At 45.7% G+C, this 13,956-nt stretch overlaps 1 protein-coding gene across 3 annotated transcripts in view; it reads left to right on the plus strand.

The window, feature by feature from the left end:
- The first annotated feature begins 1,486 nt into the window (after window positions 1–1,486).
- Window positions 1,487–13,956, plus strand: part of Kank4 (KN motif and ankyrin repeat domains 4) — a 39,729-nt gene continuing 27,259 nt past the window's right edge. For 2 of the 3 annotated variants that reach the window (XM_020184874.2, XM_074079926.1), the window contains exon 1: window positions 8,956–12,050. In XM_020184874.2, the coding sequence (XP_020040463.2) occupies window positions 11,753–12,050 (298 nt within the window). In that variant the 5' untranslated portion in view covers window positions 8,956–11,752. The other variant, XM_074079925.1, reaches the window with a different exon arrangement.

Consider the following 13,956-nt stretch of genomic DNA (forward strand, 5'->3'; position numbering starts at 1 on the left):
AACCCACTCCCTTCCAAACAACAAAACTGTATTGTTATACTGATAATTTACTTACTTCTTGAATACAGACTATATGCCTGACTCCATTCTTAGTGTTTACCTGAATTGTCTTATTTAATCCTCTGAAAGCTCCATTTCCTACACTAGAAAATATTGCTAGATCTGTTTTACAAGCAAGGCAACTGAGGCTCAGAAAAGTTAAATAGCTCATCAGTTACTCAGCCAGTCAGTGGCAGAGCTGGAATTTCAGCCATAACTATTTGAGTTGGAGCCCCGGCTCTTAACCGATCTAGAACTTGCCTTAAATTACATTAAAATATGTAAAACAGATGAATATGAAAATAGTGGTAGCAGGTTAGGATTACGGATCGTGGTGACTTTCATCCTTTTTTCCCAGGTGATCTATTTATTTATTTTCTAAGAATACATCACAATAGTGATAATTTTGAGATCAAGAAACCATGTGCAACTGAGATTCATCTTCCTAAATCATCACCATTTTATTTAGTATTTGATTCGAAATTTCCCTGTGCACTTGCGCAAGCTAAACGTCCCCATGGTGGGGAAGATTCATCACATCTGGAGACATTGCCGCAGCCGCAGCCGCGCTGCTTCTGCTGTCGCAGCTTCCCCGGGCTTGGCTGCAGTCTGCTGGGGTGGGTGGGGGTGAGGGGACCTTCCCATGACATGCTTATCAGCACTGAGGAGCTTTCTGAAAAATGTTGGTTTTTTTTTTTTTAGAGGGGATCTTACCATGTAGCCCAAGCTGGCCTGGAACTTGCTATCAGTTTTGCCTCAGCATCCTGAGTGCTGGAATTACAGGCATGCACCATCATACCTACTGAAGAATGTTTTTGACTCTAACCATGTAAGAGAGTCTGCTGACATGATTAAGAAGAGCATATGGATTTGAATTTTGACTGTGATAGTTCTCGTACCTTGCTTGGTAACTCCTCTGAGCCTCAGCTTTGCCCTTGGAAAATAGAAACGATTTTTATGTAGGATTAGTGAGGGGATGAAATGAGGTAGTGTTTGGATTGGATTTGGAGTGCCTGGAACTTTGTAGGGTAAACAAAGAGTATGATACTTCAACATTTATCTGGCTTTTATTATTTGTGCAGTTAGTATTTTCAGATACTAACCATTGGTATTTCTTCTTTGATGAATTGTCTTCTCACACCCGTTCCTTGTTTGTTTATTGGCATCCCGATTTCACAGTGTGTTTTGGCCAAGGAGTGTTTTGGAAGGTTCTACATGAAGGAGATGTGCAGAGCAGAGGTCTTTCCCGTGACCCTAATGCCTTTCTTTTTCTCCAAGGAGTACTTCCCACTGGTCAATGCAGCCTGCCTTCTCCCTGCCTTCTTTCTTGCCTCAAGAAAATTTTATCTGTTTTAAGGAGTCAGTCCCTCTTCTTGGGTTTGGATGTTCATGTTTTTCCCATCCTGAGGCAGAAGGGGCAAGGGTCATAGAATTCGAAGGTTTCTAAATTGCAAAATCAGTTAAACCTCCCTTCCATCAAGTACTTCTCATCAGAAGAGTTCTTGTGGACAAATGTGATCAGTCCAGGAGATGCTCTGAGTGTTTGAAGGTGAAATGAAGTTGGCTACCGATCTGACATATATCTGAATTGAAGCATAGGGGTGGAAGGCAACGAGAGTATGGAGGGCCCCCCCACAAAGAAGCCAGGCTTCCCCAGAGAAAGTGGTTGGGATTCCCATGAGGACCTCTCTTCACGGTGAGGTAACCTGCTGGACAGCGCCAGCATGGAAAGTTGGGTGGTCTGTTTTCACGTCCTCTGAGGGTGCGCCTGCATGCCCGGTTTAAGGTGTGGGGTTTAGTGGAAAGAGTGTTGGATTGGGAGAGAGAAAATCTGGCTTTGAATTCAGGCTGTGCCTCGTGTTAGCTCTGTAGCCATGGGAACATACTTTGCTTACTCTGGAAACTGGAGGGTAATATTCCCTGTTCTTCTCACCTCCCCACTTGACCATGGAGTTCAAACGAGGCTACTGGCTAGGTTATAGAGACGCCAGGGGAGAAAACTCTGAGACGTCAGCAGTCAGCGCAGTGCCTGTCCCAGCATCTCAGGCAGAGCCCGAGAACGAAGGGCTACCTCTCCCCAGAAGGAGGCCCGAAGAGGCCAGAGAAACTTGATTTAGAGTGTGTACATGCACGTGTACATGTGTGCGGCCTTTTTTCCCTATGTGCCTTCTGTCCTGGCTTCTGAGTCGTGCTGATCGGTGGCACTGCCAGCGGGCTAGTATTTCCTTCCCACAGTCTTTTTTTAAAAAAAAAACTTCTAATATTTTATTTTACTTTTTGATTGACATGTAACATTTGCACCTATTTGTGAGGCACAGTGGCATGTCTTGGTTCGTGTGTATATTTATTTGGTAGTGATCAACTGAGGAGAATTAGTATATTCATCACCTTATGCTTTTGTCGTCTCTTTATGGTGAGTGCCTTTGAAATCCTCTCTTGTAACTACTGTGAGATATATAATGCATTATCATGAATTATATTCTCTGGGCTATACCAGAACATCAAACTTACCTCCTATCTAACTCTAGCACTGTACCCATTCACCAGCCCCTCCCCACTCCTTCTCTCTTCTCCTTTCCCCAGCCTCTGGGAACCACTATTCTCAACTTCCATGTGATCCACTTTTTTGGATTCTACTTTTTAGTCTGATAAGAGGCCGGGAGCAGAGTTGCCCCCACTCTTCCCGCCCCACATATAAAAGGGAGTGTCTGGGCAGGTTGCCTGTGTTTATCTGTAGGGATGGATAAGTTTAGTTCACATATTTTCTGGAGCAGCTAGCTTCTGGTGGAGGGCAGGGAAACAGACCCAGGGCAGACAGGAGCAATAACAGCAGGAACAGTGACCCTTGCACTTAGGGGGATGACTGATGATGCAGAGAGGGCAGGCGGGAACTGGCCAGGCAGATTAGGTGGAACAGCATTTCAGGTAGATTGTTGAGTCTGGCAGGAAAGTAAGCCCTCCATCTCTCTGTTTGGAGAAGGGAAAGACAGTACCTGTCTTAGTCACAAGGTAGAACAGAGGCTGGCTGGCAAGGCACAGAATTGGTGTCTAGCTGTTCTCTAGACAGTTTAGAGAGGGGTGGGCAGTGATCATTTTAAGTGTTATTAGCAAGGAAGTTTGCCCTCATTGTGTCCTCATAGAACCTTAGCCTTGAAGCTGTGTTTCTGATTCTGCTTTTATTCAGATGGTGTGGTCTATGTACTTAGTTAACACTGACATTTAACAGTCGAGAAAAGTCAAAGCCTATTCCATGGCGTGGTTAACCATCCCATCTCCTGTGCCCTTTGCAAAGTCTCTTCATCTCTAGATGAAACAAGATACTCTAGAATCTTCTGAGGAAAAGAATGGAAGAAACAGGAATCTTCACTCCTGGGTGAGCCCATCTGTCTCATTTTCTTTACCTGTACAACGGGGATACTTGTCCCTGAGCTGGCTGCCTTAAGTTAAATGCTTGGGTGAGGATAAAGGGGACATGGGATGGAATGGAAGTGCTTTCCAAGTGTACTAGGTGTGATGCAGGCAGCACTTCAGGGTGATGCTCGGTGCCACCATCAGTTTCAACGCAGGTTAAACAGGAGCCTGCCCTGGCCTTGGAAAGAACCCCTCCACCTTAAATATTTGCAACAGAGCTGCCTCTGACACATTCTAGGACAGCCTCACCGATTAGAGCCCTGCCAAGTAAAGGGACAAACCTCTCTTATGCTGTCACGGAGCCCCCAAGGCTCCCTGGGGGTATCCTGTTCGACCATGCCACCCCTGTCTATCTCCTTTAGGTCCAGAAGCAGTGTGGGATTTGTAGAGCCTGGAGCCTCCTGCATGACCTGCTTCTGCTCCAGGAACTTGCAGCAGCTTTGGGCTGGATTGCCCACCAAGCCTCTGGGACATTGACACCTGCCTTCTCCCGCAACTGCCTCCCTTCCCCTCCCCAGTCATGGTCCTTCCTGCAGTTAGAAACCTTGTCTGGAGCTGGAGCCACTGGACAGTAGTTTGATTGTCATAGCTGGTATTTCCTTGCCTTTCTCTGCCCGCCAGAATGTGGTATGTTTTGGTGTTGAAAGGCAGCAGATTGGTGGAGTAGCAGGAAGCAGAGCTGCCAGTGTGGCCCCGGGAATTCACTGGTCATTGTTCCTGTCTGCTCTGCTCTGCAGGGCAGACTTCCACTAACTTAATGATCAGAGGTCCTGGGACCCCAGGAGGGTGGGAAGGGGAGGCTGTTTCTAAAGCAGAGCCAGGAAGAAAGCGATGCACCCCTGAAGGGTTTCAGCTCCTAAGGAGGCTGCGTTCTCATTAGGAACTCCACTAATGAGCCACATCAGTGCAGGGGGGAAGAGGAAAAGCCACACTGCCCAGATGAGCTCCCAGATTTGAAGGCGTCAGGAAGGAAGACAGTGTGGTGTTTGGGTTCCTTTAGATATGTTTCTCTAAATGAACGGCAGCTCTGGGAACTAACTTTCCAATTGAAGGATTTCAGGGTTGCCCTCTTTCTGTAAGATCCCGAATTCCTTTCTGATCCTACTCACTTATTCCCTGGAGCAAAAAGGAAGTCAGTATTTGCTTTCCCAGCAAGGTCACAGGTCAGCTGACCAAGTCCTCTAACAGCTGGGAAGCAGCCAGCTGTGGCTGTGTGGACTCTGCAGCCTGAAGCGGGCTTTGTGGGAGGCAGACGGGTCCTTCACTTTGGCCGTGCAGGGGGAGGATGATCCGGGAAGTGATGTGTGTCCAGCCTTCTTCCCAGCTCTTCTCTGTCTTTGCCATGCTCCTGATCCAGCTGCTGCAATGCAGGCAAAAATGACCGACCCTTGCAGATGGAGTGAATGAGACTGTATGCATGTGCTGTTTACTGAGCACGAGTTCATGGGTTTTCCACTGGAGCCCTCCTGAAAACTCAGTTGACAGAATTCTGTTAGGACCCTATCTTGCCTCCTCTGGTGGTAAGCAGGGGCTGTCAGATACTCCTGCTTCTTAGCACAGGAAACATTTCCACTTGGAGGCTTGGGGTCCTGGGATGGGGAATGGAAACACTCATCATCTTGATAGGATCCGTCCCAGGTGTGGGTGATTTTTTTTTTCTTTTGGAAAGAGTGCTTTGTCTTTGCAGGTGACTGTGCAGGGATTGACAGGGATGCTGTTTGGTGTGCCAGTTGCTAAATGTTTGACTTTGTAAGGTTGAATTCTCCAAGAATTCTCATGGCAAGGAGAGTGTGCCTTGAGCCAAGCTCTTTTTTCAAGGAAATCCAAGGTGCTATTTATTTTGGCATGTGGCCTGTTCTGGGATGAAATACTGCATTTTCATTATTGCAGAATAAAGAGGGGTTTGATGCGAACAAGAATGAAGAACCAGGTTTCAGTTTCAGGACTAAGGAAGGGAAGGTTTCTTTATATCTGGATTTGAGGTGAAATGAGGTTGCAAATGCCATCATAAAAGGAATAAAAGTAGAAAGGGGGAGGCTGTGGGGTAAGGTGCCACAGGAGTTGGGCTGACCTGGGGAAATCTGTGGTTTCGGGTGGGAGTGTGGACCTGCTGGAACCATTTCTGATGTGACCTGGTGATTACACATGGACCATCATAGCTGTCTGATAGTGACTGCCTTTAGAGATCTGAATGCGCTCCTCATCCCTGCCTTCTCACTACCTCATAGGATATGAAAGACTTTGCAGAATGATGGAGTTACAGAAGCCATCCTGCCCCAAACTAACTGGAAACTTTGGACTGGCCATATAGCCTCTTCGTGCCTTAGTTTCATTTGTGACTTGGACCTGTTTCCCAGGATTGTTTAAGTAAGGGTGAAATGAGAAATGATACTCAGGGCCTGGTAAGTGGTAAGCTCACCTAGTAAGTGCTTAGCATCTGATCATTTCTTTCCAGAGATTCCCTTTGGGGATGGGTCATTTCGTTCCCTTCTTCACTCATTTAAGAACCATGGACTGCATGTCTAACATATTTTAGATGTGGGGAGTTGTAATGATACAAGAATGAGTGTTGCAAGAATTCTGACCTTCACAATCTTACAGATGAGTGGGGGAGAAGACCCAGAGAGACAAAAAGCTATATGCACTCAAAACATGTAGGATATGATGAGCGAATAAGAAAGGTAGGGACCCTGGAGCCTGGGACAAGCCACAAACAAATGAAAAGTTACATTAACAACAGCAGGTATTAAGAGGTATTGAACACTGGGGATTCAAATTAACGGAATGAGTAATAAATTGCTTTACGTCAAAGCTTTAAATGCTCCAGAGGGTTGTGAAATTCCATTTTAAAGGGGAATTCTGTCCAACAAAGCTATTTCACATTCTGTTGTATTGCAAACAAAGTAGTGTGTGTTGATGTGGCAACTATTCTTCTTGTCCTCTCTCCTAACATCAGACATCCGCCCACTTCAAGGAGTCCCCCTTAGCTAACTCCAGGATGTCTGCCATCAGGATCTGGATGAAAGTAGAGAAGGCTGGGATGGGGAGGGGAGTGCAGGTGGGGGAAGCCGTTAGTTGTGTGACAGCAGTTCGTTCCTGTCCTTCCTTTAGAGTGAAAGGAAGGACTCCTGCTTCCTCAGAGAGTTGCGGTGTCAACTCCAATTAATATCTGTAGCTTTAAAGTGATTAATTTTACTAAAATTCAAGTCAAAGAGAAATCTTATAGGTCTCTATAGAGTTCTTTTTACTGAAATTTGGCCTAATGTGTGCTGAATTATTACCGGCTGTCATTTGTTCCCATACACTATGGGCTGAAATCCTAATTCTAGACAAAGACAGCGAGTAAAACTGAAGTGCAGGAGGTGCTGGTGAGAATTTGTGTCCCAAAGGTCCAGCCACACCTGGTGGCCCCTTTTCCTCTGGAGCCTGGGTGCATGGTATCCAGCCTTGAAGAAGCAGAACTCTCCTTTGGCCTAGGAGGACAATAGCTGGCTTCCTCCAGGCCCAGAAGGCTTTGCATGTGCCTGATGAAGAAGCAAGAAGCATCATCAGAAACATTTTCCCTCATAAGGGTAATGAGAGGCAATCACAGCAGCAGTAAACAGAGCTTACATGGAAGACAGACATTTACAATCACTTCTGTTCACAACACAGAATTGGAGTTGGCTAGACTTGAAGGCAAACTCTGCTCCAAAACTTGTTATAAGACCTTGAGCAGACCTGTCGACTCTCTTGACCTCAGTCTCTCTATCTGAAAAATGGGAAGAATAATCCTCTCTGGGTTATGGGAGGATTACATAGATAATTTGGGTACATCAAATGCTCCAAGCTCTGTCTGTGGCTTGGTAATGTTATGGGGTGGGAGGGAGAGTGGCTGTGATGATGGAGGCACAAGGCCAAGCATTAACCCTTTCTTCTCCAGGCTCTGCTTAACACTGCCAACCCTGCCCTTCCTGTCAGCATCACCAACAGCAGGCTGTAGACATGGGGCCTTGGGAGAGGCAGCTGAATCCTCTGCCTCAGAGCCTCCTCTTTACCATGAGGGCAACTCTTCCTTGCTTTCCACTCTCTGCTTTCTTCATGTCTACATGTAGCTCCAAGATCACCCACTCTTTCACCTTCCTTACCCTTTGTGCCAGCTCTACGCTCCACCAAACTCAAGTACTTGCTGGTTAAGAGCTTGTTACCTCCAAAATGAGGTACTCAGTGTTGGCAGTCCTTCTGTAGGGAGTGGCTCTGCTTCTAGAAAACGTGCCTGCCCTCTGGGTCTCCATCAGACCCGCATAGGGATGGGCTCTGTGGCAGCTGCGTAGAAGAGCCAAGGTAGGAAGCAGGGCACTGGCTTTGGAAGCAGAAGCAGCACTCACAGAAAGGAGCTTCTACCCAACTTCCTGTGAGGGCAGACATTAGACTGTCTCTCTTACTTGGTAGGCCTAATATTTTTCTTCTGTGGTTACTTATTTGTTCCCCTTTTCCACTGTCAGTTGTGGAGGTGTCTCTCCTTGGCCTCTTTCATTCTCCCTTTCCCCAATCCTTCCTTCATCACGGGTCCACTTCTCTGGCCTGGAGTTCAGTGTCAAGTACATTGGAATTCCTGAACCAACCCTGCTTCCACTGCTGCAGTGTCACAGATAACTCATTATTTTGATGTGTGTGGAGTTGCAATCATAAAAATCCAATTTTCTGGGTGATTTATTATAATAGAGGCAGGCACTAGGCTGTTTACCATTTGAAGAAAGAGTCCTGGGAATGGATTAAAATTTCAGGGTGAATTTATGGTCAAACCTTAAGGTTTACTAATTCAGAGTCAGGACAACATTGTGCTCGCATCATTACTGCTGCCTTCTGGCCACCTGGGTTGAACTTCCTCTTGCTTACCTGTAAGTATCAGCTCCTTGTCAGCACTTGCAGTTATCTTGTCTTTGCCTTGTATCTGATTAGGCTGTCATAGATCTTCTATAGGTGCTGTATTCTAGCTTTTTCACAAAGTGGATTATAATTCACCTACCAGTTTGGGAGTGAGGAGCAGGTAAATTTCAACTGTTGGTATTATGGAAAGAGCACTGTGCTGGTCCTCAGAAGCCCTGGGTCTGGTTCCAGCTCTGTTACTAATCTGCTGAGAGACCTTGTGAGGGAATTTTCTTCTCAGCCTCAGTTTCCTCATCTCTAAGTGCTGGGGTTGGACCAAGTGCTTTCTTTAGTGTTAGCTGTTGCTAACATTCCATAAAGACATGCCCAGAATTGGGCTGTAGAAATGGGTAAAGGCTCTTCATCTCCTCCCTTGGAGAGCTAAGAGCTTGTGGGCACCCCTGGGAGAAAGGCAGGGGTGGGTATTATTTCCTTTTGTGTGTATTTTCTCAAGTCTGACTGATTCTAACTCTAATGAGACTCCACTTCTCTCCCTTTCTTCCATAACTCTCCAGGAATTTCACAGGCTCTGCGGATGAAGACTGTGTGAGAAACTGAGGCTTGCATTCCCTAAGATGGAGAAGTCAGATGGTAGGAAAGCAGCTTTCTATTTCCCTGGTTTAAAGGGGGCACTTGCTTTGGAAAAGGGATAGTTACTGTAAATCCTGGAAATAGCCTGAGAGAGGCCTAGAGGAGGCATTTCCCAAGTTGGCAGTGCTGGGCCCAAACCATGTATTTCAGATATGAGCCACAGAAAGCGGTAGAGAACAAAAAAGAAATCTTACAAAATATAAAATATTAGACGCGTGTGATTTTCAGAAAATTTTCTCATTTTATTCAAGCACCAAGAAGGGAGCAGGTGCTCTCCCTCCTCACCCTCATTCTATAGATGAGGAACTTGAGGTCAAGGACAGAGGCACAATATAGTAGAAGAGCTTCCATTCATACCTGTGTGACCGCATAGTCACTTATGTTTCTGAGCCTCAGTCTTCATATATACGTTAGCTTTGCTGTGTAACAAAACACTCAAAAATGTTTGTGACTTAAAAGCATTTGTTATTTCTCAAAAGATTATGTAGTTGTCAGGATTGGTATTCTGAGTTAGCCTGGCTTGGCCTATCTGTCCTGAGTCCATTCATGTGGTCTAATGGGTGGCTTGGCTGGGGTTGTACAGTATTTAATAGCCTCACTTACATGTGTGATGGTTGATTCCATGTCCCCCGGGCCATCAGTGATGGTCTTGGCCATGTGGCATTTGTCATCCAGGAGGCTAGCTACATACAGCATGTTCAGACATGGTGGCAAAAGGGTTAGAGCACAACAAGAACAGACAAATCTCAGTGGGCAGCAGTGTTCCAATCTGTGCATATATGTCATGTTTTCTGCTCCCTGACTCCAGCTAAAGTCAGTCACAAGGCCAATCCCCTGATCAGGGTGATAGGGAGCACCTAAGGATAAAGTAATACTGTGGCCGTTTTTGCAAACTGCGTGCCATAGCTTATCTACAAATGGGCATTGATACTATCTCTTAGAGTTGGTAAAGAACTAGTGAGACAAGGTACCTAAAGTTGTCGAGTAATAACTATGGAGAATCATGAACATCTCAATTAATGTTCCCCCTTGTCCCCTCCCAGGACACCTGCTGAAGGTCATTGTCCAGACCCCAGTCTCCTGACTTCTGATGAAATGCTTTTTCCAGATCACCCAATGGCAGGAAACAGGAGAGTTGATAATCCCTGTTTCACGTGGCCCTTACTGGCGCAGGACCTAGGGACCAGACGTCAGCTGCAGCTTTGCCTCTTGCTTTTTTCCAAATGATTTGCCACATATTTCAAGAGCCTGCCTTTCTCCCCAGAGAGCTGCTTTTGCAGTGCATCCCTGGAAGCAGTCCACTGGCTAATTCCCTTAGTGCCTGGGGCCGCCATCCTACTGCCTCATCTCCTTGGTTCCTGCTCAGCATCATTGCTGTCACTGCTCTCACATGATCGCCCACAAGCTCAAGAAAGTCACTCCTCCCTTCAGCACAGTGTCTCACAGAGCAAAGACAGAGAAAGCAAAAGCTTCCTTTACCACCCGGCCTTTTGAAGAAGTTCATTTAATTCCCATTCTTTCCGGCTTTATTTTTGGCCACTTTCTCTCTAGGTTCTGTTTTTCCCATTTCCTTTAGAAACCTGAATACAGATAGATGTTTTGGACTTTTCTTTCTCTTTAAATCCTTCTAACTGATTCATTTACCTGCTGTACTTCATTTTGTGCCTCAAGATGATGACTGCCTCTCCCTGCTTATGTTGTCCTCTTCCCATCCCCTTCAGCTGGTGGCTGTGCTTGTAGATCCTTTCCAAGGGCCTACCAATCCCTCTAAGACCCCCACAGGGAATCCTGGGTAGCATCGAGCCTTCCATACCTTTCTTTTCCTCTGAGGCTCATTTTCCCTGCCTCTAGTTATTTTCATGAGCTCTCATTGCCCCTTGAAGCTGCAGTCCTCAAAAAATTAGATATTCCACGGAGAGAATTCTTAGTGGAGCCAACCCTGCGCCTTGCCCCAGCCTGCAGCACCCTCGTGGAGTACCTACTCTGTGCCATGTTCTAATAATCACAAGATTTTGTGAATTAGATGTCATTGTGTCCACTTTGCAGATGGAGAAATGGAGACAGAGAGAAATGAAGTACACAGATCCACACAGATGAAAGATAATGGCCTGGATTTGAATCTAGCCACCCTGGCCATTAGTTCTTGCCCTGGCCTAATGCCTAGAATTCTGAGCTCCTGCATACCTGTTACCAGGTAGAATAACAGGAGCAGAGGGTGAGCCTCACTGCATATGCGCTCAAGTTCTGTCATCAAGGCCTGTGGAATAATGGTGGCAGGCCAGGCAGCATGATGGATGAATCACTGAATAAGAGAGTGTGTGTGTGTGTGTGTGTGTGTGTGTGTGTGTGTGTGTGTGTGTGGTATGTGTGTGAGTGTGTCTTAGGAAAGTCCTTGGTGGAAGCCCTTGCCTCAGAATCTTCTTTTTCTTACCATACTACTATCGTATTTGTGCTGTGGACCTGCTCCCAGAGCCCACTAGGCAAATCAGTGCATTTCTATTGAATAGAAGCAATAAGCAGATACATAATGCAGAGGCCTTTGCCTTCTGGCTTATAACTTTAGACAAACATCTCCTGTCTGATGTTGCCTGTCCTTGATGCAGGAGGCTTCTGAGTGGGCCCAAAGTTGTAGCTGAGTGCAACTTGGACAACTAACAGAAGCCAATAAAAGAAGCTTCCAGTGTGCTTCTTGCAAGAGGATGAAAAAAAAGTTGTGTGGGCAGATGGGAACTTATGTGGAGTTTTTAGGGTGCTGTATCCACCTTGAAGTCCAGATACCTGCTACAGAAGATACAGGGACCTGATGTGGATAGGGACCAGTGCTCATCCTACTCCCTGTGGTTGTGACATGATTACCCACAGGGCTGTGGCTTTACTTAGCAGCTATGGCTCACAGGCTCACTTGTTCGTGACCAGCCTTCATGTGTCTAGTTGGCTTCATCCCGTTCTTTTGGAGATAACTGCATTTCCCTCAGCACAGAGAGCTATGGGACAAGGGACAACAAGCATGTGGCATTATCGCTGGAAGAAGGGCCTACCAGGCAGACAGCTGAGAGGAACTCAGCCTGTCTGTCATCGCCCTCAGCCCCCAAGGTGCCCAGGTATCACCATCATTTGCACTTTTTTTTAAAAAACAGCCCCTTTTCCTTCATTACCTTTGGCTTCTCTCACCTTAACCAAGTCAGCAGTCTCCCAACTGGTCCCCTGGCTCCTGATTTGTCCTTCTTCTAATACTCTGCAAGAATCTCTTTTTGAGATGGACATAATATTTCATGCCTGTAATCCCAGCTACTCAATAGGCTCAGGCAGGAGAATTGCAAGCTCAAGGCCAGCCAGGGTTACATAGCAAAACCCTGTGTCAAAACAAAAAACAAGAAGAATACTCTTTTTGAAATCATATTTGACCACATCACTCCTTTGTTTAAAACCCTCCCATGACTCCCACTGCCTAGAAAGTACGGTTGAAGCTCTTTGGACTGCGTACAGTTGCTTCTTAGTCTGGCTCTTGCTAGCCTTTCCAACTTTATCTTTCTCTATTCCTCACCCTTCTATACCATTCTCTATGTTCTGGCCATATCAGTTGTATTTACAGAGCTCTGAAATGCTGTGTAATTTCACACCTCTGTGTCTTTGCACATTCTCTGACATCTAGAATCTCTGTTCTGGCTGGCTGTTGCTGCGTAAGAAGCCACACTGGAACTTAGTTGGCTACCACAAAAATTCCTTATTAGCATGATCCTCACTCAGGGTCCCTGCTGTAGTTGAAGTCAAATGTGACTGGTGACTTTTATACTCATGCATTTATCTAGGGTAGGATGACTGGAGTAGCTGGAAGCTGGCTAGGCATCTCCCTCCCTCTCTCTGGGACTATTTAGGCTTCCTCACAGCATGGCCATCTCAGGTAAGTTGGACTTCTTTCATAGCAGCTGGCTTCCCACCAGGTATGCATTCTAAGAGACCAGGCAGAAGCTACAAGGCTTCCTGTGACCTAACCTTAGAATTCTGTCAGCATCATTTCTGCCATATTCTTTTGATCAAAGCATCAGAGGCAGCAGTCAAAGGCATGGAGAAATAGAAATGTAAGATTAGCTTGCTTGTCTAAAGGGAGTAGGAATTGATGGTGCCATGTTGGATAAACTGCTACAATGTCTTTTGTCCTCTTGTTCTCCTGGAAAATTTCTATTTGTTCATTTAACATCCAGTCCTATGTCACTTTGGTGATTTCTTCTCTTTTCACGGAGGCAATTAGCCTCCATATTCAAGAAAATACTTCTAGAGAAACTGAAAAAATAAATCTGGGAAGAAGACTACCTTGAATATGTATCTGTTACTACCCTTACCATACTGCATTGTATTTGCTGGTGTTTCTCCTTCTTCACCCTCAGTCCTTTGTGTCCTTGTGATCTAGCTTACCACTGACACACAGGTGCTCAGTAAATACTGATTGAATTGAATTGAGTAGAGGGCCTCCTCCCCTTAGAACCAAGCAATCAGTCAGTCACAAAGAACTTGTGGACCCCACCTCTTTTTACCCAGCAATGAGTCATATAATTTGATTTCCATTATGTAGCCCCAGCTCTCTGTATTTCAGGTTTCCACAAAGATGGTAACTATAATATTGAGCATGTATCAAATGTGTTTATGTACTAGGCATACAGTCACTGACCAGAGATATAGGTCAGGATCCAGAATCTGTTTTCCTTCTGTCTTTTTTTGAGCCAGGATCTCACTATGTAGGCTGGCCTCAAATTCATGATTCTCCTGTCTCAGCCTCCTAAGAGCTGGGATTACAGGCATGCTTCACCATGTTGAGTGGAATCTATATTCTTAAATTGTCCTGAATTCACTTTTTTCAGAGTCTATTATTTTAACAGAATGTCACCAAGATAGTAAGGGGTGTCACAGGAGGAGCACTGAGGGAACAAAGACTGTTCAAGCTGAAGAAGAGACTCCTTGGAGAGAAGTCCTTAAAGATTCAAATAGTCAAAGGACTGCCTTGTTCATGGT

This window comes from Castor canadensis, chromosome 7 (assembly GCF_047511655.1).
Source record: "Castor canadensis chromosome 7, mCasCan1.hap1v2, whole genome shotgun sequence".
Classification (NCBI taxonomy): domain Eukaryota; kingdom Metazoa; phylum Chordata; class Mammalia; order Rodentia; family Castoridae; genus Castor; species Castor canadensis.